Raw genomic sequence first — 25,088 nt, forward strand, 5'->3', positions numbered from 1 at the left:
AATTCGCTCAGGTGCCACGTTTCCGCTTAGCAAAGCGGTTAGTTGGTTCTCGATCGGAGTGTTGGAGTGTCGGAGTGTTGGCCTAATGGACTCGACTGCTCAACCAGCTTGTTAATTGCAGGCGTCGGCAATCCGATGAGCGTGTGGTTTCGGCCTCTGTAATTGAAAAATTTTGCGGCTTTTCCTCAGATCCCATTGATTACGACATGCAGTTGCATTCGATCGATCGACCCACGGATTGTTGGCTAAGTGGATGGATGAGTCGATGGATATTGGTATATGATGGTATTAACCCCCCGAAGCAAAACGAAACGCACGATTTTCATGTATTAAGAATTTTTTTGTTTTGTTTTTGATTTTATTTGTATTTCAGTTTTTCTTTTTGGTTTTGTTGTCGCTTTACTTTATAATTCAATTTGGTTTGCTTTTGTGTTTGCTTTACCCTTTTCAGATTTTCCAGAGTGGTTTAGCAACGTAAACGGCTTTGAAACTATCGCACGATAAGCTCGATTTACCTGCTGCAAATCGGGGCCTTGTTTGATCTGATCTGATTTATCTGATTTAGTGACCGATTAAAAAATGCCTTTTCTTGCCCGATGATCTGAGAACTATGCTGTTCCTCTGTGTTTGCTATGAAGTCAATGCTGAATTAATTTACGTTTAGTTCTTATAAATTAATTAATTAAATATAGTAAAAATAAAGCTATGAATGCTCTTCTTTTGCTTTCTTTTCTTTGTAATTTAATAAATTATTATGTAAGCCATTTAAGCTCGCCAGCTTCCTAATTCACCCCCTGCACCTGGCGACAACAACACAACCGAATCGATGTAGTTCCTTGTATTTTACGTTCAATAACAAATAGATATATGTCTATACGCGCTCTAACGAAAAAACATTGAAGAAATCAGAAGGGATAATTCTAACAAGGGCCGGAGCCTTTGCCCCGTGATAAGCGTGCTAAAAAGCCATAAAAATTTAATGTAATTAAGTTATATTATTCAACTTTAACTTTGCCAATAATTGGCTAACTAAGGAATCGAAAACTACGATTGACTTTTACAAGTTTTCGTTAGCTTTCGTTTAACACTTTTCTTAGTTTGTTATAAGCTTTGTCTTAGATGAAACCCCATTTAATGTTTATTGTAATAATTAATTAATTTTTAATCCATTATATGATATTCCGAAAAGTAATTAGGTTGAAAAATATGAAAAAGAATTCTTCATCTATTTGTTCTCTAGAAAATAGAAAATAAGTTTAGCTCTTTGACAAAAATCTAAGAAAAAGCGTAACAAAATTTGAGCTTCAGTTTTTGGCCTATCATTGTTGGCATGAAATGAGATTCGTTCCAGTTTCCGTTTTCTCGGCAGATACTCAAACGTATCCTGGCTCAAACGCCGGCTCATTCTGTAAATGTATGGTTCTTAATCGAGTTAGCTATATAATTATTAGATTTCCTTATCAACTCAGTTTGCCTTTTTCAATATTCCGGGAGGTGACACTGAACAATTTTCATATTCGATCGAGATTCGATCTTTTTTTGGTCTTCTCTGGTACACATCTAATGGTATAACTAGGTATAACTAGAGTTACAGCTAAATTAATTATTCTTCATTATCGCAGCCCCCATATTATGGGGATTCTCGAACTGCGTTCTGTGTTCTGCTACAGAACCTTCTTGCCTAAATTAATCTTGGTTTTTTCTCAACTACAATCTTCAGCATTGGTTTGGCTCTTGGGGCAACTAACTAAAGTTAAATACATTTAGACCTTTAAATCGTTACCATATCAAGTATAATTTAGATCATGTATAATGTAGATACTATATACGACAGTAGTACAATTTAATATTGCATTAAAAGTGTTTTCTTTTTGACATATTTACCCATTAATATTGGTTTTATCAATAGTTAAATGTCTATAGCGCTTTCTTTTAAGTTTTTTGTTTATTATTATTATTATATTAATATAGTTTTTCGAGTGTGTGGTGTATGCTCTGGCAGTTCTTTTCCAATAGTACAAATATTTTGCAAATATTCACTTAGTTTTCCATAAATTGTTTATGCATTATTTTCAGTTGTAAAGTAAATCGTTTCCCATATACACATCTAGCAAATTTAATTTTCAAATTACAGTTAGCAAATATTACAATAGATATACGATTCATTTGTTACACTCATGAGTTAAAGTAATCTTTAGTTATTTATTCAGATGATTCCATACTTATGTCATTGACCATAATGCTAATTGATTTCCTAGAGCGAATTTATTTACAATGGGAATTCAAGTACCCGTTTCGATTTGGCTTAGTAACCAGTAAAAGGAGCGAAGAGCGTCTAGGCCTAATGATATATCTATGTAAATCTCAATCTATTTCTGAGCTTAGTATGGAAAAAGTGTAAGTGTTGGGTAACAATTTTTAGGGGTTCTGGAAAAAGTTCTCTCGGATAATCTATTAAAGCTTTCCGATCCGATCCGTCGTGCATAGCTCAACCAATTACGATCGTTTTGCTTATATTTTGATCTGAATTTCCTTCATACCTATGTACAGACAATTTTCTTTGGCAGTGCCATTTTCGGCTTAATTTTACTCTTGGTGTAGCGTGTATGATCATAAGAGACATTAATTGCACATCTTGGGGATTAGGATTATCTGGCGCCCTGTCCTCCCCTCTCTACCTCTCTCTCTGTGTGGATCTCTAAAGCGAGAAGTACTTGGCACAGGACTGAGCTCCCGTCTCGCTCTCGATTGGTCGCCTTTGAGCCTTCCTCTCCCGATCCCTGCGATCCTCCTGCTGCTGTATAGCTGCTGCTGCTCCTGGTTATGTTTATGTTTTTTGGTTTTTCGTTAGTAAGGCAATTTGGAATGCATGCATCACACACATACACACAAATACAAAGCACAGTTAGTGGGTGAGAGAGAGGGAGAAACACAAATACGAGACAGATAGAGAGTGGGAGATTTGGGAAGCGAGAGTTAAATGCGATATGATGCGGTGTAATGATCCAAATCGCCCGATCGCCGGATGCAGTCAGTTGTCAGTTGGATGATCAATGATGATCGTGGAGTCATGAGGAACATGATATGTACACCATACCGATCGCCTGATGGGGCAGCACGCTCCCGTGTTATATGATACTCTCTCTGTTCCGTTCCAGCTCCTCCGTCTCATTCTCGGGATCCACGCTGGACGTCGACGACACTCCGCAGATTTGCATCTCGATCTCGGCCAGTCGATTCTCCAGATCCCACTGCTGCTGCGAGAGTTTTGTGTTCAGGGCCTGGTTTTCCGATTCCACCGTGTGCAGGCGTTCTCTCAGCCGCTTGATCTCGTCCTCGAGAACTTCGTGGGAGCCCAAGAGGGGCGTGGTTCCACCACCAGCTCCGCCCACACCAGCTCCATAACACTCCAGCTGCGAACTAGAGTCGCAAATGTGACCTAAAAGGAGGGATTACGTGGGACATACAGTAATCTGCCATGGGATTCCATATTTCTGTGTGCTTACCCGTGTGGCTGGGCTGGGATTGTGGCCTTATTGAGTGATGCGAAGTCGTTCGACTACGTGGTCGTTCCTCGGATCCATGTGCACTGGGGCTAACCGACCTGGGGGAGTCCGTGGCCCGGGCCAAACGATCGGCATAGCTGCGGGGACTGCAAAAATGTTGGTGTAAGGTTGGATAGCTTAGAGGTGATTGATTTGCGGTCAAAACAATTGCACAAGTCATCTTTTTTTTGGCCGCTTTCACAATAGAACATTAAGCTCACCTGTACCCATGTGTTTGGGAGGAGGTTTGTGTGGACTCCTGTCGATGCGGCTGCTGCTGGGATGCCTGATGCTGCTGCTGTAGCGCCTGGTGGTGGTGCATCAGCGAGGATGCGACAGCCGTCGCCGGTGGCAGCCACATCTCCTCCAGAGACGTGCGGCCACAGCTCTCGACTAAGCCCGGTGTCGATTGGCAGCGGCCCATGGCAACTACATTAAAGTATTTGACTGTGTTTTAAATCAAAATCGTTCACAAACGGAAACGGACGCAAATGAAATCGATAACGAAAAGGAAGGAAAGACGGAACGGAAGGCGAAAACAATCGAATCGTGTTATTCTGGGGCAATCGTATTCGTATTCGTATGGGTATCTTTGAATTTCGAGTGGTATTTGTTTGGGCGGGGATTCTGGTGGCTTTGCTGGATGTTGTGTGGCTGGATGTGGTGGTTGAATTGGGAGGCTGGGCTGGGCTGGTTTGAGCTGTGCTGTGGTTCTGGCGAACCGGATAGCGGAGTGGGGTGGCAGCAAATAAGACAAGTGCCTTACCTTTCTCCAGCGGGGCCTTCTTGTACTTCTCCAATCGCTTGACGGCTATCGACTCCAGACGAACACGCGCCGCCGGATACTCCTTCAGCACGTCCCACATGTCCTTCTTGCTCAGGACGAAGAGGTCGCTGTATCCCACTGAGCGAACGCTGGCTGTGCGTCGGTTGCCTGTTTTTGTTTCGCATCGGGAAAGTTGGCAAAGCAAATGTTTGCCAACGCAAAGAGAAAAGTTTAATGGTCTTGCAAAAAAGCATTTCCCGGAGATGCTCTACGTGTGTATTTGTGTGTGCTCGAGTCATTGTGTCTGTCGATTCTTCTTGTTGGCTTGGGCGCACAATGACATTAAAATTGCATGCCACGCAATATGAATGTTCGAAAAAAAACACGAGGTAAATATTGAATAGGATTTACGGAAGACGGATTTTGATTAAAATTTTAATACTCGCTTATCCAAAATTATGTGCACTTTTGGCGACAAGAAGAATCGTTTGTGAGAGTGGCTTGTGTACACGGGTCGTATACTTAATTGAAATTACACACAACTCGCAATGCAATTACGTGTAGGGAAACGTTTAAATTACGTCCAGGCAAAGCAATACAACAACAACACCGAGTTAGGAGACAAATATATAGAGATAGAGAGAGACAGAGAGATTAAAATAGAGACAAAGACAAAGATGGAGCGACTAACTAGCGTAAGGAATGGCTTTTCGGTGCTAAAATCCTGTAGGCAATTCTCACCGTTGAGCGCCCACGAATGGAACTAAACCGGAATAATGCTTAAATCATGCAGAAACACAAGGAACTTTAAACAATTCGATTTTACCGTCTCTAATTGCTCGGGGAAAAGGAGGTGCCAAATGGGGGATGCTGGTTCGTGAGTCGTGGGGTGGTGCAAAACTTTGGGGCCACCTCCTTAACTTTTGTCTGCAAATTGAGTTGCTCTCGCCACTCTTGCTCTTTCGCAAACTCAATTAGGTGGCACATGGCTCCGATGATGCGCCTTCGAGTATGCAACGAATAGATATCGCACATGCATTTGGATGGAACACAATCCTGTTAATTATAATGAACAGAGCTGCTGGCTGCTAGCTGCTCCATTTTCCCCACGAATCGACTTCACACTTGGCTGGCCAACTATTACACGCTTTAAAAGCAGCGCAAAGTTCAGTAAATTGCGTGTTTTTTCCGAGGCGCGACCACAATTATTGCATTCGCTTTCATTTGCCCATAATAAAAATGTCGAGAACAATAAAATCGAGAGACCCGTGTGAGTGCATGCAGGTGCAATAATTGCATTTGACATTCATTAATTTTTCAGCCCTTTCGAGAGGTGAGCAATAAAAATACGTTGCATACTCTAAGGGCTGGCCAAATAAACAAACAAAAAAACAATATAAACTTGCAAAAAATGGTGGGAAAATGAACAAAATGGTGCTCCCCATATGGTACGAGTATTTATGATATGAAACGTAAATTCTATTGAATTTGATTCTTGTGCCCGACTAGTTGGTTACATATGTATATGCTGGGGGATTCGGGGGGCGGGACCAATCTCTAAACTATACGTTTTGCTCGCTGGGATTGGGGGAATCCGGTTAACACTTGGTTGCACAATTATAGACAATTACATTCCACACATAGACACGGTTACGTAGTATGCTTTTTATGGTGTGTGAGTGTGTCTGTTGATTAATGGGATATTTTTTCGGTTTTTATTTTATTTCATTTATTTTTCTGGGCGTTTGGGTTGGGAAGGTTGTTGTAGTAGTTACGTTATCGTTATTGTTCCGCCTGTCGCACTAAAACGGGATATTTACCAAGTTCTTTACCTGCGGTGCCCATATTGAGTATACTAATCTCGCCAAAATAGGAACCAGCCTTCAGGGAGGCCATCACCGTCTTTCCATTGTCGGCCACCACCTGCAATCGTCCTCGATTCACAATGTACATCTCCTTGCCCACCTCGCCTAAATCGGAATAGGAAAGGGAATCGGAATCGGTATCAGAATCGAGTGGAAACAAAAAGCGTGTGGTGATATCAAAGGGATTGGCCAGGACCATGGGACTCACCCTTTCTGCAGATGTAGTCGCCGGGCGAGAAGAGCACGGGCCTCAGGCGCAGCACCAGTTCGCATAGGAAACCGGCCTCTGTGTTTTGGAAAATCTCCACCCGCTTGAGCGTATCTAAATGGACGTTAATTGCTATTTCAGCCTGAAATAGCCGGGGGAACGAAGGAGAGATTTCGCCTTTAGTAATGGACAAATCGTGTTCCGGGGCCTAAGACGCCCCCGTGTACTGACCTTTAATTTATCAGGAAGACAGGACACGGCGCGCTCCTCGTCCGAGCATTTTTGCGTAAGCCACAGGTAATCGAACCATTTGATGACCTTCACCTGCAGATGATTCGGCACACGTCGCATCCGCATGTACGTCTTCACGCCATCCAGCTTGGCTGAGATACAGAAAACCAGGCCCAAAATACGTAGGAACACAAATGGAATGGGAGAAACAAGAAAAGGAAAATGTTTTATTTGTATTTGCTGAGGATTTCCTGGAAATTGATACGCGACAGGCATACAAAGTTCCTGGAAATTAGGATGTTGTACAATGGTATTTAGAATCGCCGATGGTCAGAAAATGTTGTGAGTATTGTACAGGTAAACAAGGTACCTCACTTGTAGCTTAATATAACCCACCTTGTCAAGAGACAGCAATCATTTCAGCTTTATTTTTAGATAATTATATAAAATTTCTGTTCAAGTTCCATCTATCAAACTCCACAGGTCTTTCTAACTTAATATTTTATCTTCACCACAGACTAATAATATTCGTACCATGGTACATGGGCTTTACTCTCTAATCGTTCATATTTATGCCGGTCTGCATAAATTTGTAATATAAGGCTTTTGGCTGTCCAGCTGGCTTAAGCTCTTCTGGCCCACCTGGCGAATGCTTGATATTGATTACTGCATCTTAGGAACTGTCTTCCAAGTGAACCCATCTTGTGTTTAGCCGGCAATTAACAATCCGTTCTGGTCGAGGAGCACGCACAAAGGAACTAACCAGTGGATAGTAATCGCTGTGTTGGTGGGCTGTTGGGTCGATGGTGCAGTTGCAGCTCAACAATGAGCGATGTTCGCTCGATTGGCTATATCTGAGGGGATATTGGACAGGGGACATTCCATGTGACCACTCTGCTGGCATTGGCAGGGACACGGGACATGGGACATGGGACACGGGACAATGGACACAGGAACAGGACACTGTTTGAGCAATATTGATGACAACTGGCTTTTGTTTTTAGTTTTCCACAGCACCACTCCACGGCGAGTCATCCCCAGTCGATAAGAGGAAATTAAATCTCTTGGCTCGTCAGTGGTAACAAATATTGACACAATTTGTCGGCGCTTGCCAAAGGGGAATGAAATTGGCGAGTGGGCGGGCCAAATGGAAGGGACGGCAGGTGGGACTCAACTGAGTGCTGCGTCTTTTGTGTTTGCTCGTGCAAACATTTGAAAACCAACTGACAAACAGGCAAACAGATTGAATACAAATAAATACCCAGTTACCGGGCCAAAAGTCCAGGGGGCGTGGCCAGCGACCAGACGACATCATCTATAATGCAATCAATCGTCAATCGTCAGCTAGAAGCTCAAGTTTTCCCCGTTGGTCATTTGTCATCTCTCAATTGTCAAATGTCTTTTGTTGTCGAACTCAAATTTCAGCTCGCTTGTCTAATAAGATTGGATTTCGGTCATTCATGGTATGGGGCCTAATGGAAATTACAGTTTTTAAATATAAATGAATAACTGTATTAAAGTCCGTCAAAATAGTTTGTGTCACTTCTATGCAACTCTAAATAAATTAAACAATTACATAACTGGGGACATGGATGAATTGAGTTTGTGTTTTTTGTATCACTTCACTTGCAAACTTGAACAAATCGAATAGATTTGGCTGAAAATCGATTTAATCTGCATTGAGTTTAACGTTGAATACAAACGATGTTAATAATGCTTTTACTTGCAGTTTCAATTTAAACAAAAATTTGTTTTACCCGAAAGCCAAAGTAATCTGCAATCAAATTTAATTTAAAACGCAAATAATCCCGAATTAGGCTCTTTATTCGTGCTTCTGATTAAGTTTTCCGCTTGGATACTCGTGCTCGTGTCCTACTTTCGAATGGCATTTGTTGGCCAGACTTTGTCGGCGAAGTGAAAGATTTGCGAACGGCAGTGTCTGCCTCTTGGCAGCCATTACACATATCGGATATGGATAGCGATGGAAATGTCTCCTCCACCTTTTCCCATTTCCCTTCGATTCTGGAGCCTCCATTTTCTATCCAACGTATCCAACATTTCAGTGATACGAGAGCCATGCAAAATTACAACAATTTTTATTGTGGCGCTGCTTGAATGCATTCGACACCCACCCAGTCAACCCACCATCCCATTCAATTTTCCACACACACACTTGTCCAACACCCAGTTTTCCCGCCTTTCCTGCTGCGTTGTTGGCACGATCTTTGCGGGGTTTTGTTACAATTGAAAATCAATCTAAATATTAATTGCATATTCCATGGCAGCCGGCTAAAATAAACAAATAGAAGAGTGAGTCCTTCAGCTTTCGGGCGGGTATTTTGCAGTATTGTGCGGTTGGCTCAGTAATTGCGGTTGCTTTCGATAGACTCTCGTCCTGCCGGCGTTTCCCTGTCTCCTGATGGTTTTTGGTGTTTTTAGAAATTACTCGAGCTTTAATTCCTTTGCTTGCTCTGCGGCTGAACCGAGCTTATCCTGTATCTTCCGTCCTGATTCGTTTGGCTACGTTTCGTCCTGTTTCCTGGCCCCTTCCCACCACTCCACTTTCCTCCGCAATCCTCTTCCATTTCGTTGCATTTTGCGAGCAAAATTTAATTTGCCATTTTTTGCCCCCAAGTCACTTGGCATCGTTTGTCCAAAAAGAGAAGAAAGTGCATTTGGCTTCACATTCAGCTTATTTCTTATTTATTTTTCATTTTATGCTCTGCTTCGCCTACAGTTGCCCCCGGCGAACTTTGATCTGCTTCTGTTGCAATTTTTAGACGGCGCTGCCACTGCGCCTGCTTTTCTTTTTTCCCGCCAGATGGCGGTGTCACCTCAAACTAAGCGGTGCCTTTCCCAATAATTACATTTACTGTTTTGACTCGACTTTTGTCTCTCGACTGACAGGCGAGGACAATTGCCGCCGAAGGATCAACTGCAGGCAAAAAAGTCACTTCATATTGGTGAAAAGGAGGCGGTGATGGGTGTACTTCAGTGGCTGACACGTGTGCCTGTGTGTGTGTGTCAGTGCGGATGTGTGCGAAAGAAATCTGGGTGCAAAGTTCAGGCCATTGTCTCGCCCCAACTGCAGCAGCAAGTTTCCGAGCGAACAAAAGGGGGGATCACATGCAAACAGTAAATATGCGTGACAAAAACTTGCTCTTCCTGTGCCACAGTCTTTTCATAAACCGCCACACACACACACACAGAAAAACATGCATTCGAAAAGATGAAGAAAAATAAAGAGGAAAATAAAAACGCTGGATTGTGGGGTGTTCTAGCCAAGTGAAAATTGCAAACTAACTAGAAACAATTTATTCACATCTTGTACAAGCAATTCCTTGCATCATTTTCTAATTAGAAGTATTTTAATTTAACTTTTGAAAACTTGTTCTACATCTACGATTATTTCCGCTGGCTGCTCTTCCTTCCTCAAGTACTCAAACACTTGAAAATATGTTAAGTCATCGGATAGAAAGCTATGCAAACATCGATTTAATCCGACATCTTTTTTGCTTGTTTCATTTGTGTTGCTCTAAATGTTTTGGAAGTCGCTCCTCCCCTGCGGAAATGCTACAACCAACAGCCGGATATATACGGCTTACCATTGAATAGTGCAGGTTCAATTTCAAGCAAAATGCATTCGGCCTCTGATTTTTGCACCTTAATTATGCATTTACCTACGCCGTCGATCTTGCCACTCTGCTGGCTGGACTGCGGCAACAAACAATGGGCGCCATGTGGCAGGAGCAGCTGAAGCCGAGCTGAGCACGGCTGATGGTCGGATGAAGTGCTGGGGATGGATTTATTCAGGCGGTAACTAAAAATATATGCGGCGAGCACCTCGCAGCGCCACCAGTTTGCAATAACAATGCGCATGCCAGCTGCATTGGGAGCTGAAAGCCGAATGCTGAAATCCTTGGGAATTCGCCATTCAAGGATAATGGAATACTTTGCCCTTAAAGAGCAGCTACATGCCGTAATACAACAGCAAAAAAGGGGAAAAAACCGAGAGGAACAAGAACAACAACTGGCGTGTTCTAAAAATACGACAGTAAGTTGGTGTACATGCAGCTTAATGGGCAAAAGCGGCCACCAGCGGCGACTGCGTCTACGATATTGATTGGAATCCGCATATATATATATACATATATTCCCACACACACACACACACACCGGGTTACAACTGTGGGGCATAACCAGAAGCAAACATAAACTCACACAAACACAGGACATTGCTGTGGCAAGCAAAAGCAAACAGCGAAACGAACAACAAACACAAGCCAAGCTGAACACATATACCCATGCTGAGGGGAGACCAGGACACTCACTCACACTCACACGCACACACACACACACAGCAAGGGCTGGCAACTTAAAGTGGATAATGGACGTCGCTGCATCCCCACTTTTTCGCCCACATCCCCTCTTAAAAAAGAGGCAGAGAAGATGGAAAGAGGTACGGCCAAAAGGATCTGGCGCAATCGAAGAAAACGATACCCTGGAAAGGTATGGTAAACGTCCTTTGACAGATTTATTCGGGAGATGTCTTCTTTGAAAAGGATAGCGCTGTTTTATCTTTTATCATTTAGATTCGTGCTTTCTATTTCTATTCCTAATTGGTGATATCAAAAGGATAGTACACTCAGCATACTTCTTAAATATCTCAATTGAAATTTCCATAAATTTGCCATTATTTTTTTGAGAATACATATGTATTTTTCGGAATGCAAAACTTTCCAGGTGTAAAGGGAATGTTAAATCAAGCTCGAAATCCTTGGATTCCCTCAGTGTGTGGAAGAGATATCACCGACACCGTTCCAATGTCGAATGGCTGACGCGTTTCTGAGTTCGTTTGCTTTTCGTCACTTCGCCTCGTTGCTATTTTTAGTGCCACCATTGTGGGGCAGCAGCAGGAGCAGCAGTGGCAGCAGCAACAAAAACAAGAGCGCGCAACAACACTTTGGCCATTATGCATTTACCAAGTCGAAAACGCTTGGTGGCCAAAGCACTACAAATCTTCTGCTCGGCGCTCAGCTCGGTGAAGCTTCCGCCCAGCTCCTTTGGGCCAGGATTCGTGTTTGCTTGTGCTGGCTTAAATTGAGCGCGTAAATTGTTTTAATTGCGGGGCCAAAAGCCAAGTCCGTTCTGACCAGGCCAAGCCAAGCCAAACAGACATTAATTGTAAATGAAGACTGAGCAGCGGGCGGAGGAAAATGGCATAAATGTTTGAAAACTAAGTAAGCCAAGAAATTCAATTGAATAAATGCACAGGAACACACTTGCCCACACTCACGACTGGGAACGATGATTCATATGCAAACTGTCCGCATACATCAATCAAGGTCCGTTGACAGTTTTGCTGACAGCGGGAAAATTTGCATAAAACTATTTACAATAACAATTACATAATGGGACCTGAGGGATGGGCGCAGATATGTATGTATGTTATGAGGCTGAATTTCCATAATTTTAAATGTCAGTTTTTGAAATGGTGTTTGGACAGTTGCCAAAACAGGGCAAAATTCAATACACATTTGCTCGCACAGTGAATGTCCTGAATGCGAGCAGGTTGCCTGGCAGTGTGTGAGTGCTGTGCACTGGGAGAAAATGAGCTTGAGTGGAAACAGCATTTATTCTCCAATTATGAGTTTTAACACTTTGCAATATAATCTGAACATCTATGCTATACATCTTTTATCAGCATTCTGTCGCATTTTTTCTGAGTGCATTCGGTTGAGTATGTGAGAGCTTGTCGATTATCGCAAGCATTTGGCGAACGGCAAACTTTTGCGCTTGTCGACGTTAACAAGCCACAGCCATGCGTTTAACTAAGCGTGAATGTAACAGTGTGTGTGTGTGCGGAAGGGTAAGGGGGTGGCGGGTGTTGGGGAGTAGATCCTGTCAGCGTGTGGCTGAAGTGTGTTGCGGTGCGGTCGGGTAGCAGCAACATTGTTGCAGAATGATTTTGTAGAAAAAAAAACCATCAATAACTCAAATATAATGACAGTTTTCCACTTGTTGTTGCCCGTCACAATCACCCGCCGCCCCAAGCTGCCCACCACCACCACCACCCCCCGCACCTAAGTGGGACTAAATGTAAGAATAACTTAAGCCAGCTGCTTCGCCTTTCCTCTTAGTGTGCGATGTTATGTAATGTAATAACGTCAATCAAATTTAAAAAGGCAGACCAACTATTTCAAAATCAATTTTCCTGAGACCCCGCCCCTGCGCCAATGCGCCCCCATCCCCCTTCCCTTTCCAGGCAGCGGGGGAAAGTGGAAAAGTGGAAAAGCAGCGGAAGGAAACAGGAAAGCGAGCTCGGCTTAAGCAAATACACAAGCACAAGTTGTTGCAGCATCAGTGGAATCCTGAGTGGGCTGTAGCTTGTAGAGCGGAGGAAGTAGGCTAATGTAGCAGAAGAAGACTCGGGACTCAGTCACTTTGCAAACAGTATCCCCCACTAAGCTCTGACTAGCGAAATTTGCAGCCAGGCACCGTGACACCGAGTGAAAAAGTGCCTGCCTTGGTTTAAGTTGGGTTTAAACTTTTGACTGGCCGTGGCGCGTGGTTCTTGCCCCCGGGAGAAATGTATCATTCGTGTCATTAATCATTCGTCATGTGGGACGGCGACAACATTTCATTTGCTTATCATCCGGCTCAAAGTCTTTGGGGGAATAAACGCAACAAGAGCAGGCCTCAAAGTTGAATGAATCAAATGGGCTGTTGGAAAACTTATTTCTAAGCCTAGAAATCCCTGACAAGTCAGTGGCTTCGTGTCCTTTGCGAGTGAAGGGATGTGGAGGTAGAAGTATTAGAAAGAAGGTATGGTTAAATAAATGTTTTCTTATTTGTTGAAATTACAGCAGTCTTAAATTAGCATATTGTTAAAAAATTCCACAGTATGGTTGCAATTTAAAAGTCCATCTGAGATTACACAACCTTTATAGCTTCTATAACTTTTATTCAATATAATTACTTGAAACTGGACAGGGATTACGAAAAATCCTTTCAGCTAGTACGAGAGCGTTCGTTCAATTTATTTGCTTGCTTGATTTTTTATGGCCAGCACTCCAGCACAACCACTGCCCATCATCATCATCATCATCATCGTCATCTAACATCATTCCTGTCCCATGGAAGGCCACTCAAAGGCAAGCGCTGAATTGACAAATTGATGGATGGTTCTCCAAACGTTGCATGCTTCAGCATCTCTGCTTTCCTTATTTTTTCCTTTTATTGCCCCTTGTACGAGTATATGATGCATTATTATTCCGGAAAAGTTTGTGACCGCAACAACAACAATTGCTTGCCTAAGTGTTTTATTAGCCATCGAGAACAGAGTTTGAGTTCGGTTGAGTTGAGTTGATTGTCAGTTTTCATACACATCGGTTTTTTTCCGATTTATGCTTTTTTTGTACCCCATTTTCCTGAACTTCTTTAGGGTTTTATTGGCTAGTGCTAGTGCCATGCCATGCCTTCTTTTTCCGGCAATGAGGTGACGAATGAGCAGATCGACGAACTGAGGGATGCCTTTGAAAGGTATGATCTGGACTCGAATGGCACTCTATCAGCCCACGAGGTGCGCCTGGCTCTGATTTCAGTGGGTTACGAAATCACTGAGGCGGAGCTGTACGATCTCATCCATTCGGTGGCTGTGAGAGACGAGGAGAGGCTGGACTTGAAAAAATTCATACGCATGATGGCGCCCCGAATGGCCCATGTGGATAGTGATCAAAGTCTACTCCGGACCTTCAACATGATTGACCGCGATCGCGACGGCTACGTCACCGTCCAGGATGTGCGTGCCATCATGGTCGTCCTGGGCGAAGTCGTAACCGATGACGATATTAAGGATATCTGCCAAGCAGTCGATATGGATGGCGATGGGCGCATTAGCCTGCGCGATTTCATAGGCTTTATGCACAGCCCCATTTGAACTGAATGTATCTCAAAAATCTATTGTAGATTAATATAAAAATTATTGTTTTCATAGATTTCATTTTATAATGGTTTTTGTTTTATTTAAAATGTATTTTATTTGGTTTTTAGCAGGGCTTAATGTTTGAAGTACTTAAAAATTGAAATTCAATACATAGAAGTATATTTCTGCCCGCTGGCAAAAAAACGAAGGCGGCTAAATGGAAAACGGAAGGAAAAAATTGAGAGCATAAAGCCAGAAATTAATTCAACAGCACGTTTCGTCCATTAAGCCGCCAGAGCTTTGCTTGCTGACTTTGCCATCCTTTCGCCGTCGCCCCTGCCACTCCCCCTGCAGGACATGGACATGGACACATGTGCAATGGCCGCACACACACAAACACACATGCAAAGTGTTGTGTAAACAAGTCAGCTGCCAGTTGGCTGGGCGCTGCAGGCGGGGCTCACAGTGGGGGAAGAGCTAGAAGACGAAGAAGGAGCTTAGCCAGAAGGAACGGCCAGCGGAAATCAAGGTGCCACGCCCCCTTTTGGAGCCGCCCACCGGCGTCCAATTGTGCTTTGTTTGCCGCCCCGCTGGCAGGAGCTGACCAAACCACCTTGACCCATTGTCGTCGTGAGTGGCTTTAATATTTTTCAGCTGACGCTGCTCTTAATGAAAGCAAGAAATGATGCCCAGCGCTGTCGCATCTTATTCTCGTTTCCGCTTCCTCTAATGCGTTTTCCGCTAGCTCTGTGCACTCGAAACAAATTAGCAAATTCACTGAATTTGAAAGGTATACAAGAAAATGGTTCAATGTGTGCCAAAGAATATCTTATTTCTTCCTTTTCGATTGCCATATCTGTGGTATCCTTCTGGAACTACACACAAATGCATTTCATCCCACTTCTTTTTTCTGAGTGTACGCTGGTCTAGTCCTGCTATGCCTTTCACTTGGCATTTTCCACTTAGCTGACTTGGATTGCTCTTGCATTTCGTCCAGTTATTTATGGCCCGGCCGGGTAAACGAGTTCATTTAGCTAATGGCCGCACGCCCAACTGAGCCTACGAGAGAATTCTCCACGAGTCCTTCGGGTCCTTCGAGTCCTCTTTGTATGCCACAATGGGCATTACTGGGCTGTCCCGCTGCCACATCATCATTGCCATGGCACCGCCAGATTTCAATATTTTGCATAAAATTGGCACAGCTTTCAGCCCGCACAATATTACACATTCCCTTCTGCTGAAAACGCAGCTTAAGGATAAGTACGAAAGTATTTGCCCATTGTTATCCTGTTGCCTTTCTTCTTTATCCGCATTCATATGCTGCGAGGTCCTTTTCCAGTTGTCAGGACAACTTCAAGCAACAAGTTCGGTTAGTTTTGGTAGGAATTCTCGAGACGCTCTGGAAAATACCTTCAGCGCTATTGTGTCGACGTCCACATTTCTCATTTGCATTAATACGGGTTCCGCAGGGAAACTAAAAGCCGGAATTTCAGTGATAAGTTGGATGGCACATTTAATATTTCCCAAGCTCATCCTTGAAAATTGTCTTTCTTGTATCATGCTATCAGCTTTATTTATATGCCAATTTATTGTGCTAAAATAGAACTACAGTATACAAACGAGGACTTTAGGTCCTGTGCCATCAATCACAGCTGTTTCCATTCTTTTCATAAAACAAAAACAATACTTAATCAGGCTAAGTACTTTTGTTAGTATGCAGGAAAATTTATTGTTTAAGAAAACATGTTGTGCTTTTTAATGAAAAAATTCTTTTTGTTCTATTTCTGGATTATTTATCTTTTTTTTTGCATCACAAGCTGTCATAAATTCGCTATGAATAACGAAATGGTTTTTTTTTTGTTTTGGTTGCATATGATATTGAAATCAGCTTCCCCGCCGACTTTACTTATGTATATGTATATATACATTTTAAAGGTAGGTAGTACTCACCTTGAAACTCCTTGCGCGCTGCACTCACTGACGTCACAATGTTGGCCACGTGCCCCAGCACCGTGGCGAAGAGCATCAGGCCGAAGAGCAGCTGCAGGATAACAAAGACGTACTCGCCCTTGGAGCGCGGCTTGGGCAGATCCCCGATGGTGGTCAGCGCCAGGGTGCACCAGTAGTAGCTCTGCAGATACTGCTTGACCACGTCCGCCGACTCCGAGTCGTGGTAGACCCAGTTGCGCGATCCGAACCCATTGTTCTTGTGGATGATGTGGTAGAGGCAGCCGTTCCAATGGAATATCACAAGCAGGTAGTGGATGAGGGCCGTGCTCCGGAACAGGTTCGGGTAGTTGGTGTGCCGTTCGGTGCGATCCATGAAGGCCCAGAACCGGTAGATCTTCACCAGCCGGAAGCTGCGCAGGATCGAGTTGAAGCCGATGGACAAGTAGAGGAAGTCAAGCGGCAGCAGGCACAGGCAGTCGATGTAGAAGATCGTCGAGTTCATGTAGTGGGTGCGCAGCTTCAAAGCGTCCGTCTGAAGCACCCCGTCCTCCAGGTATCCGGTGCGAAAGTGGAACAGTATATCGATCAGATACAGGAAGTCGGACAGGTAGTCCAGACAGAACCAGATGGCGATCGTTCGCCGGTTGATCTCCTGGAAGGCGAAGCGGTAGATTATCACCCAGAAGTTGTACAGGAAGGCCATGGACACCACCATGGACCAGTAGTAGCACAGTCGCCCCGCCGGATCAAAGACGAAGTGCAGTTTCCTGGCCGCCGTTGCTGCTCGAATACGCTGCGAGGCCGTTCGTCGTGGTTTCTGATGGTGCGACTGGCCACCATGAGAGCCTGGTCCACTACCGCCTCCACTGCCGGCGCCACCGTGGTGCGTGTGATGCGGATGGCCGCCGTGGGGGGGTCCCGGCCCACCAGGGCCACCCTGCGAGGCTGGACCGTGTGCGTGCGGGTGGTGCGACACCGTGGAGGCCGAGTGCTGCAGCTGGTAGGGGTGGTGCGCCTGCTGGGCAGCATTGTGGTGGCCCTGCTGCTGCGATCGGGAGCGCGGGTAGCTATGGAATCGGGAGTACAAATAAAGATAATGTCAGGCGAGTATACTTGAACTAGACACTCATATAATTTATGCATGCTTTTAGACAGCACCTTAGTTAGTTACTAATATTACTGGTACCCACCGATCTGTGCCGTTGCAGTAGTTGCCACCGTACTGATTGTAGCCGCCCATGGCCAAACTGGTGGCTCCGCCGCCGGCCAGTGTGTTATCCTGCGAACCGCGTCCCGTGGATCGATTCCATGTGCCCAGGAGCGGCTGATCGCCGCTGGCAGCCGTTTTCAGGCGACCCCGCGACTTGTTGCGTTGCTTGTTGTGCAGAAGATCCATTTCTGAGGCAGTGCTTACGGTGGCCATGTGCGAGTTGGAGGCCCTGGAGGCGCATGGTGTGGCCAGGCTGTCGTGCGAAGTGAAGAAACCTTGTTGCGAGACACTCTGCCCGAATTTCGGCTGGGTCATACCAAACTTTGGTCCTAGATCTATGGATGATTGGAAATTTAAGATGAAATAATTCGTTATTAAAGCAATCCGACTATTAACTCTTTAAATGTGCATGTTTGGGGATCATAGAATAACCTATTGAGCTATCGGTTCTGAAAATCTGTGGAAATGATCCTGTTACGAATAAAAATCCTATCGAAATCTCTTTGATATTGTACAGAAATCTTTGTTGTAAGTATGTAGTTCTGCTTATGTGAAGAAGGTTTTACTTAGTCTGGTATAGTTAAATCAAATAAAAAAAAAATAAAAAAAAATATCAATATGTAATTTAAACAATATAGTTTAATTTCCTAACTGGACACTTTCTTTTTTTCTGACTTTCGGTTAAGTTTTTAGGGATCACGTGGCCTTACCGAGAAAGCTCTGGCGATCGATCGAGAAGCGTCGCAGGCTCCCCAGATCGATGAACTGCTCATCGCCGGCCATTGTGGGTGTGATCGAGAGTTCGGTTGTATGTATGGCAGCATCACCGCCACCACCTGCACCACCTCCGCCACCCACTTGGGCTGCAGTACCACCACCACCCGCCATTGCACCGCCACCAGTCGAACCACCGCCCACCGTGAGATTTGTACAGGTGGTGCCACCGCCCGCACTGCCGCCCATTCCGGCGCCCAAGTAACCGGCATTGCTCGCATAGAAGCTGCCGTCCAGCTCCGCCATTTGCTGCTCATAGGCGGTCAGCGGGTTGATTGACCTCGAGCTGTGATCCCGATAGAGGGGGCGGGGCGAGGGCATTAGCGAGGGGTTGAGCAACCCATTGAGCGACAGGCGTGGCTGCATTATCTCCGGAAAGCTAGCCCTCGGCGCTAATCTATGGTTTATGTTTGACTGAGATGTTGTTGCTGATTTAAAGTTGTTGTTGCTGCTGCTGTTGCACTTGCTGTTGCTGTTGCAGTTGATGTTGCTCTTGTTGCTGCCGTTGTTTTGACGTATTGCGACTGTTGTTTTGGTCTGCGGCCTGTCATTGTGAGCGGCATAAGCCTGAGTTTGAGCCTTCTGAACCTTCTGAGCCCTCGGAGCTCTCAGCCATCGTTCATCATCGTCATCATCATCGGTATAACCATCGACATGGTTTTCGTTGTCATTACCATCTGCGTCTGCGTCCGCATCTGCATCTGCATCTGCATCAACATCTATGGCCGTTGCACGCCTCAAAGTGGGCGTGGCAGCTGCAATTGCCATCATTGTTTCGCGGTTTAGTTTGATTTTGGTATCGCATTGATTTATGTTCGAATGGAAAAAGCACGAGAAATGTGATCAGAGTATAGAGTATAATTAATTGCAAATTCTCGAATAAATCACAATAAGAACGAGTGAGAAAGGATTGGATTGGTGGTTTAGTGGTGGTTTTTGGTGGCTACAGGTGGTTTGCTGGTTGGTGGTGTTGAAAGAGTTGGTCTTGAGCAACAACTCAACTGCAGTAACGTTATCAAATAGCAACAGCATTCAACAAGAAACAACAACGAGATTTACAAGAACATAGGTATTCGAACAGCTGGGACTTGAAAGTATGTGGGTCGGGTTCTAATTACCTCTTACCGAGACTTGACGGATACACAGAGAAAATATGCTATATTAACTAATATATATCTTATGTGCTATTAGTTTGCAAGGGTACAAATATTTCTTCAATCATCTGCTCAATATTAATTTCTTAACTGGTAAAAGTGTTTTTTTTTCAGTGTAAGACTTGCATGCATTGCTTATTTTTCGACTGTAAGGTGATGGCCGCCAAGTAGCTTCGCACCAAAGTCGCTCTGTCTTCACTTGGAGGCCCCAGAAATGTGCTAATAAAGTTAGATTTAATTACGTGCGCCTAAATGGAGCATGCAACAAAAGGAGAAAAAAACATATATGAGCAGATGAGCACACACGCCAAGGGAGCTTCATTACTTTTAACCAGCTGCCTGGCAATTGGCACTTGGAAATTCATGAGCTGCCACACGCAAGGGGTACGTACAGATTGGGCCAGAGCTCCTGGCCAAAGGACTGGCTCAAGTGCCACTTGACTGTCGAACAGCCAGACAATGGCCACGACTGCTGGCTTTCAGATGTTTGTATCTGTAATTGTATCTGTATCGACAGTGTCGCCAGCGAACTGCGTGTGGCGCCAATTTATTTCTATTACGAGCCATTCGAGTCCTCCTCCGCCTGTTGCTCGCTGCTCCGCCAGGACGAAGATACCTGCCTCCAGCTGGGTGGGTGCCTGGCCATTGATTATTGGCAGACCGCTTTTAATTATTGCTCAGCTTCTGGCCAGCGTAATTCAATTAGGCCACCAAACAATGATGCTGAATAGATTGGCTAGAGTCGAGTGTCAGTGGAGTGGAGTGGAGTCGATTCCACGAGTCGCGAGCCAAATGCAAAAATTGTCAATTACTTTGGCCCACGTACTACCTGCCACCTACCACGCCTCCTTTCCACACCTCCTAGGTCCTCGAACACGAATTTGCACTTTCCTCGCTGGGCAATAATTTCTAATTAATTCGCGCTTAATGGCAACATACAAATCAACTTGACCGCGTTTATTTATTAACTAATTCTACGTCATCCACGCCCTTCGTGAGATACTTTTGCGGTCGGTGGCCGGAAAAAATAAATGTTATTTAGCTTCGTGTGCATTATTAATAAATTCCAGAGCCTTCATCACACCCCCTGCCGTTGAATGTGGATACACGTGAAGTTTGTCCAGCTTATATACTGTTTTTAATCCTCTTTCGGGAATATATAATTTGTGTTACAAAACCAGGCATAAGAGCAAGTACATTTTGTCAGCAAACAATTGAAAATATTACACACATATTGACCTAGATTTGCAGTTGTAATTTTATTTTTAAGAGATTAAGAGCTTAAATTAGAATCAAATCAGATTAAACTAACTTCAAGATCATAGAATAATAGGTATGTTATGCTATTACACATAAGCAAATCCCTTTTACTAAGTGACCTAAAGTGAGTTAAAGTGAGAGTTGAGTGTAGTTCTTGGTCGATAAATTCACTTGTGTGAATTTCGTTGTTCCGCACAAACTAAGTTTGCCAGAGTGCATTTCAATGTCTGCTGAAAGTTCGGACTACACGTAAACAAATTCAATGTTCTAGTATTGCGTCATTGGCAATTTACAAGCCTGTTGCCTACTTTCAGGCTGTCACCGCAAATTGGGCCGTTCCATGGCCCAAGTCGTAGACATATTGAGAACGGAAAAGCGGAAAAGCTGAAGACCGAGAGATGGAAACCCAGCCCTGTCCCTGACCGCATTCCAAGTTTGCAGACATAATCTTAGCACTATTTAATTTTGCTAATAGTTGAGTGTCATTAATTTAAACTTTTGCGCTTTTTGGTTTGTCTTGGCTGCGGCCTCGGTGATAACAAAAACAGGCACTGCGAGGAGGAAAAACGGAGCGGGATGGCGGGCAAGCGACTGAGTGAGATAGAGCGGAGAAAAATGAAAAATCTTCAGCTTAATGTGCGGCACTTTGTCATGGCCTGCCAGCCGGAAACTTGCGACAAACTTGCGCAAAAGTTCAACAAAACGCTTGAACGGCCTCACTCACACAGAAAAAGGGAAGGGAAGGGGATGGGGAAGGGGATGGAGGGACGGGCTTCTGGGCAACCATGAGCCATGAATTGTCAATAAATTTGCCTGCCGCAAATCATCACAAGTTGGTTCGGCTTCGGTTGCCCTCTGTCCCTCAGCCAGAACCGAAACCCAAAAAAAAATAAGTGGCATTCGGAGAAAAAGAGGCATTTCGGGCAAAAACTAAACCTCAATTATTTGGTGCAGCTGGCTCGGCAAATGAAAATATTTGAGAACACGAAATACTTTGACAAAAGTTGGCGAGCTAACTTTACTTAAACATACTTGAGCCTTACACAAACACGCGGCCGAGAAGCGAAAAGAGAAAAGTGGACCAGAGCATGGCTCAAAGTGGAAATGGAAACTTAAAGGACACAAAAAGGAAGTCAAGCCATAAATGCATTACCAGAAACCAACTTTAAACGCAAAACAGCGCAAAACAAGCAAAAACAGCACACTCAGCTGCCAGATGAACCGCAGCGAGGCGTACTTAATATGCACATAGAACAAATTCGTTAAAATTTGAAAGTAATTGACTTAAGATACACGTTTACTCAGCAGCAGAGCGACTGTTTTCTAGATTGCACATGTGCTCCACCTAGCGTCGGTTATTGTAATTGCTCGTAAGTTCGGATTAACTTGGATAAATATATATATAGATAGGAATAAATTGCTAAACTCAGGAGTAATACATAAACATAATACCATACTCGTATCAATCAACAAATTGAACTAAAATTCAAATTAACTCAGTTATTCGCTTAATTTGTTAGTTTCGTCTTGTATATGGCAAAGAAACACCAATATGTAGCCATTTTAATAACAGTCATGGTATTCCTCAGTGGAGGCCATCGGATGAAGCGTTTATCCACGCCCGAATTTCATGGAGAAGACACCCTCGAGTTGGCCAAGTACGTGGTGTCCATCAGATCGAGAACCCCAAACAAATTTTTTGGCGACAATCACTACTGCGGAGGAGGGCTACTATCCAACCAATGGGTGATAACTGCCGCCCATTGTGTCATGGGGTAGGTAATTACCTCAGTAATCGGTAACTGGATCATATATCCTCGATCCTTTAGACAATCCAAGATCATGTACAAGGCTCGATGGCTGCTGGTGGTGGCCGGATCCCCGCATAGACTGCGCTATATCCCCGGAAAATCGGTCTGTTCGCCAGTGTCCAGTCTGTACGTCCCAAAGAACTTCACCATGCACAACACCTACAACATGGCTCTAATGAAGCTTCAGGAGAAAATGCCCTCGAATGATCCACGAATAGGATTCCTTCATCTGCCGACAGAGGCACCGAAAACCGGGGTCAGGCACACTGTCCTCGGTTGGGGAAGGATGTATTTTGTACGGCTACTCAAAATTTCATGACTAACACTTCAATCTATGCTACTATGCTTCCAGGGCGGACCTTTGGCAGTGCACATATATCAATTGGACGTGGTTCTCATGGACAACGCGGTGTGTAAGACGTACTTCCGACACTACGGTGATGGAATGATGTGTGCTGGGAACAATAATTGGACAATAGACGCGGAACCGTGCAGCGGCGACATTGGATCCCCATTACTAGCCGGAAAGGTGGTTGTCGGCATAGTTGCCTATCCGATTGGTTGCGGTTGCACCAATATTCCGTCCATCTATACTGACGTATTTAGCGGCTTAAGGTGGATCAGGCAAACGGCATATGACTGGGCCAGCATGACTAAGGCAAATCCAACCCTCATGTTCATACTGTTGTATGTACTTCATAGCTGCTTAAATCGCATTTGAAAATTTCAGAAAATAAACTAATAATATATGCAATGTCTCCTGATTAGGAACTAGACTAGGGTACCAAATGCGTTGAACTTGTGACATAGGCAACCTGGTAACTCGATGGGCACAGCTCTTAATGGGCGCAAAGCGCGACTGGAACCGCGTCCATGTGCATGTGGCTTTAATTGTCATTGACCACACACTCTGCCAGTAGAAGGGCAATAAAGCACTCAAAATCCCTGTTTCAGAGCTGGAAAATTCGATGCTGGGCTGGCCACAGTAAGTGGAAACGGTTGATGCGAGCGAGAATTGAATTTGAATGGAAGGATAGTCTGCTCTCCACCAGATACTTCATTCCCGAGCATGGCATTCAGATTGGACCCAAATGGCAATGGATACACGAATTCAGCTTATGTTTCTTAGCAGGTAACAAAGGCCAGGCCTCTGCTCCTCATTTGCGTAATGAATTTTGTGCATCTTGCCCCATTTCGCATTTTTTTTTGTTTTTCCGAAGAGCTCCGTAGGCAAATGCGTAATGACAACATTAATGCAAACGACTTCATTTAATTAAACGCCCTTTTTGGCCTGACAGCAAACTGGGAAACTGAGAAAGTGTGTGAGGCACCATCATCATTGCGACTCATTGGGACTCATTGCCAGCATTTGCCCATCCTCATCCGCATCCCCCTATCAAAATGGTTAAGGATCTCGTCCTGGCGCTCGTACTCAACGTTTGGTATGCATGAATGCGTATTAAGGTGTGATAGGGGGCGTGCCACTGCCTATGTAGTAGTGCGCACGTGCGTGTAAGCGATGCGATGCGAATCTATATGAGTGTGCGCCAGTGCGGGTGTGTGTGTGTGCGTAGGAATGTATATGTGGGTGTGGCCAGGTGTAACATCTGGCCCAAATGGAGCAAATGGAACAGATGTGACAAGCTCGCCGGCGAAGAAGCCAATTCAATTAACGCTCGCCGGCCCAAGCTGACAACGAAATAATCTCTCGAAATTGTGGAATTCCTGACGCCGGAAGTGGCAGATGGTCAAGCAAGCGACTTCCGTTTGTCATCGAAAAAGTCGCGATGGCGCATAAGCAGGAGATTCTCTGCGTTTCCATCAGTTACTATAAAGATCAGTGTAGATTTTCTAGTTTATTTTAAAGGGTTGGGAAATCCATTTAAGAAATAAGCTCAGGGAACATTCCGTTCGACGAACTGCGATAAATGTACTTTAAATTTTGCACGGCTTTCAATGTATTTAAGTGACTCAACTCATTAGCAGTGGGCCAACGTGGATACCGCACAGCTGCTGCAACCGCAAAAGCAATAAAGGCGTTGGGCTGATGGGCGGTTCGGGGCGGGGGCGTGGCTCAGGGGCCAAAGCCAAACTGTTCATTTGCATGCGTTGGCACTCATTACATTTACATTAAACTTTTAATATGCGCGGACATGAGGGCAAAAGGATGCGAGCACGAGGCGAGGAAAGAGTGCAAGTTCGTGCTATGCGAATTTACAGTTCAAGTGTTGTGAGTGTGTGTGTGTGCAATGCGGGTGCAACAGTGAAATTGAGTGACAAGCGCTGGCGGCTGCCCGCATCCGAATATCTTTATTTCCCAGGGAATATGCAGTTAATTACATTTTGGCCAGCTGCACAATCGGCTCAGCATATTTTTGGCCTGATCCCGA

The 25,088-nt window shown here is 44.4% G+C and overlaps 3 protein-coding genes across 5 annotated transcripts in view; 2 read left to right on the forward strand and 1 right to left on the reverse strand.

Annotated features, from left to right (window-relative positions):
• Positions 1–1,137: 1,137 nt before the first annotated feature.
• LOC6615591 (cyclic nucleotide-gated cation channel beta-3) overlaps positions 1,138–25,088 on the reverse strand; it is a 55,503-nt gene continuing 31,552 nt past the window's right edge. Inside the window, exons 3-12 of one of the 3 annotated variants that reach the window (XM_032716179.1) lie at positions 18,410–19,228; positions 17,680–18,034; positions 16,490–17,556; positions 6,616–6,767; positions 6,385–6,526; positions 6,144–6,281; positions 4,312–4,479; positions 3,767–3,992; positions 3,507–3,652; positions 1,138–3,439 (exon numbers count right to left, since the gene is read on the reverse strand). In XM_032716179.1, coding sequence (XP_032572070.1) covers positions 3,129–3,439; positions 3,507–3,652; positions 3,767–3,992; positions 4,312–4,479; positions 6,144–6,281; positions 6,385–6,526; positions 6,616–6,767; positions 16,490–17,556; positions 17,680–18,034; positions 18,410–19,228 — 3,524 coding nt within the window. In that variant the 3' untranslated portion in view covers positions 1,138–3,128. Of the gene's footprint in view, positions 3,440–3,506; positions 3,653–3,766; positions 3,993–4,311; positions 4,480–6,131; positions 6,282–6,384; positions 6,527–6,615; positions 6,768–16,489; positions 17,557–17,679; positions 18,035–18,409; positions 19,229–25,088 lie in introns of all 3 variants that reach the window. The other 2 variants (XM_032716181.1, XM_032716180.1) reach the window with 2 other exon arrangements.
• LOC6615592 (calmodulin) lies at positions 13,963–14,601 on the forward strand. The gene has a single exon (XM_002039930.2). It carries the CDS (start codon positions 14,090–14,092, stop codon positions 14,552–14,554), a length of 465 nt encoding a protein of 154 aa, XP_002039966.1. The 5' UTR covers positions 13,963–14,089; the 3' UTR covers positions 14,555–14,601.
• On the forward strand, positions 22,333–23,452 carry LOC6615593 (hypodermin-B). Its single transcript, XM_002039931.2, has 3 exons — positions 22,333–22,662; positions 22,717–22,993; positions 23,051–23,452. Exons 1-3 carry the CDS (start codon positions 22,421–22,423, stop codon positions 23,417–23,419), a joined length of 888 nt encoding a protein of 295 aa, XP_002039967.2. The 5' UTR covers positions 22,333–22,420; the 3' UTR covers positions 23,420–23,452.

This window comes from Drosophila sechellia, chromosome 2R, assembly GCF_004382195.2.
Source record: "Drosophila sechellia strain sech25 chromosome 2R, ASM438219v1, whole genome shotgun sequence".
Lineage (NCBI taxonomy): Eukaryota > Metazoa > Arthropoda > Insecta > Diptera > Drosophilidae > Drosophila > Drosophila sechellia.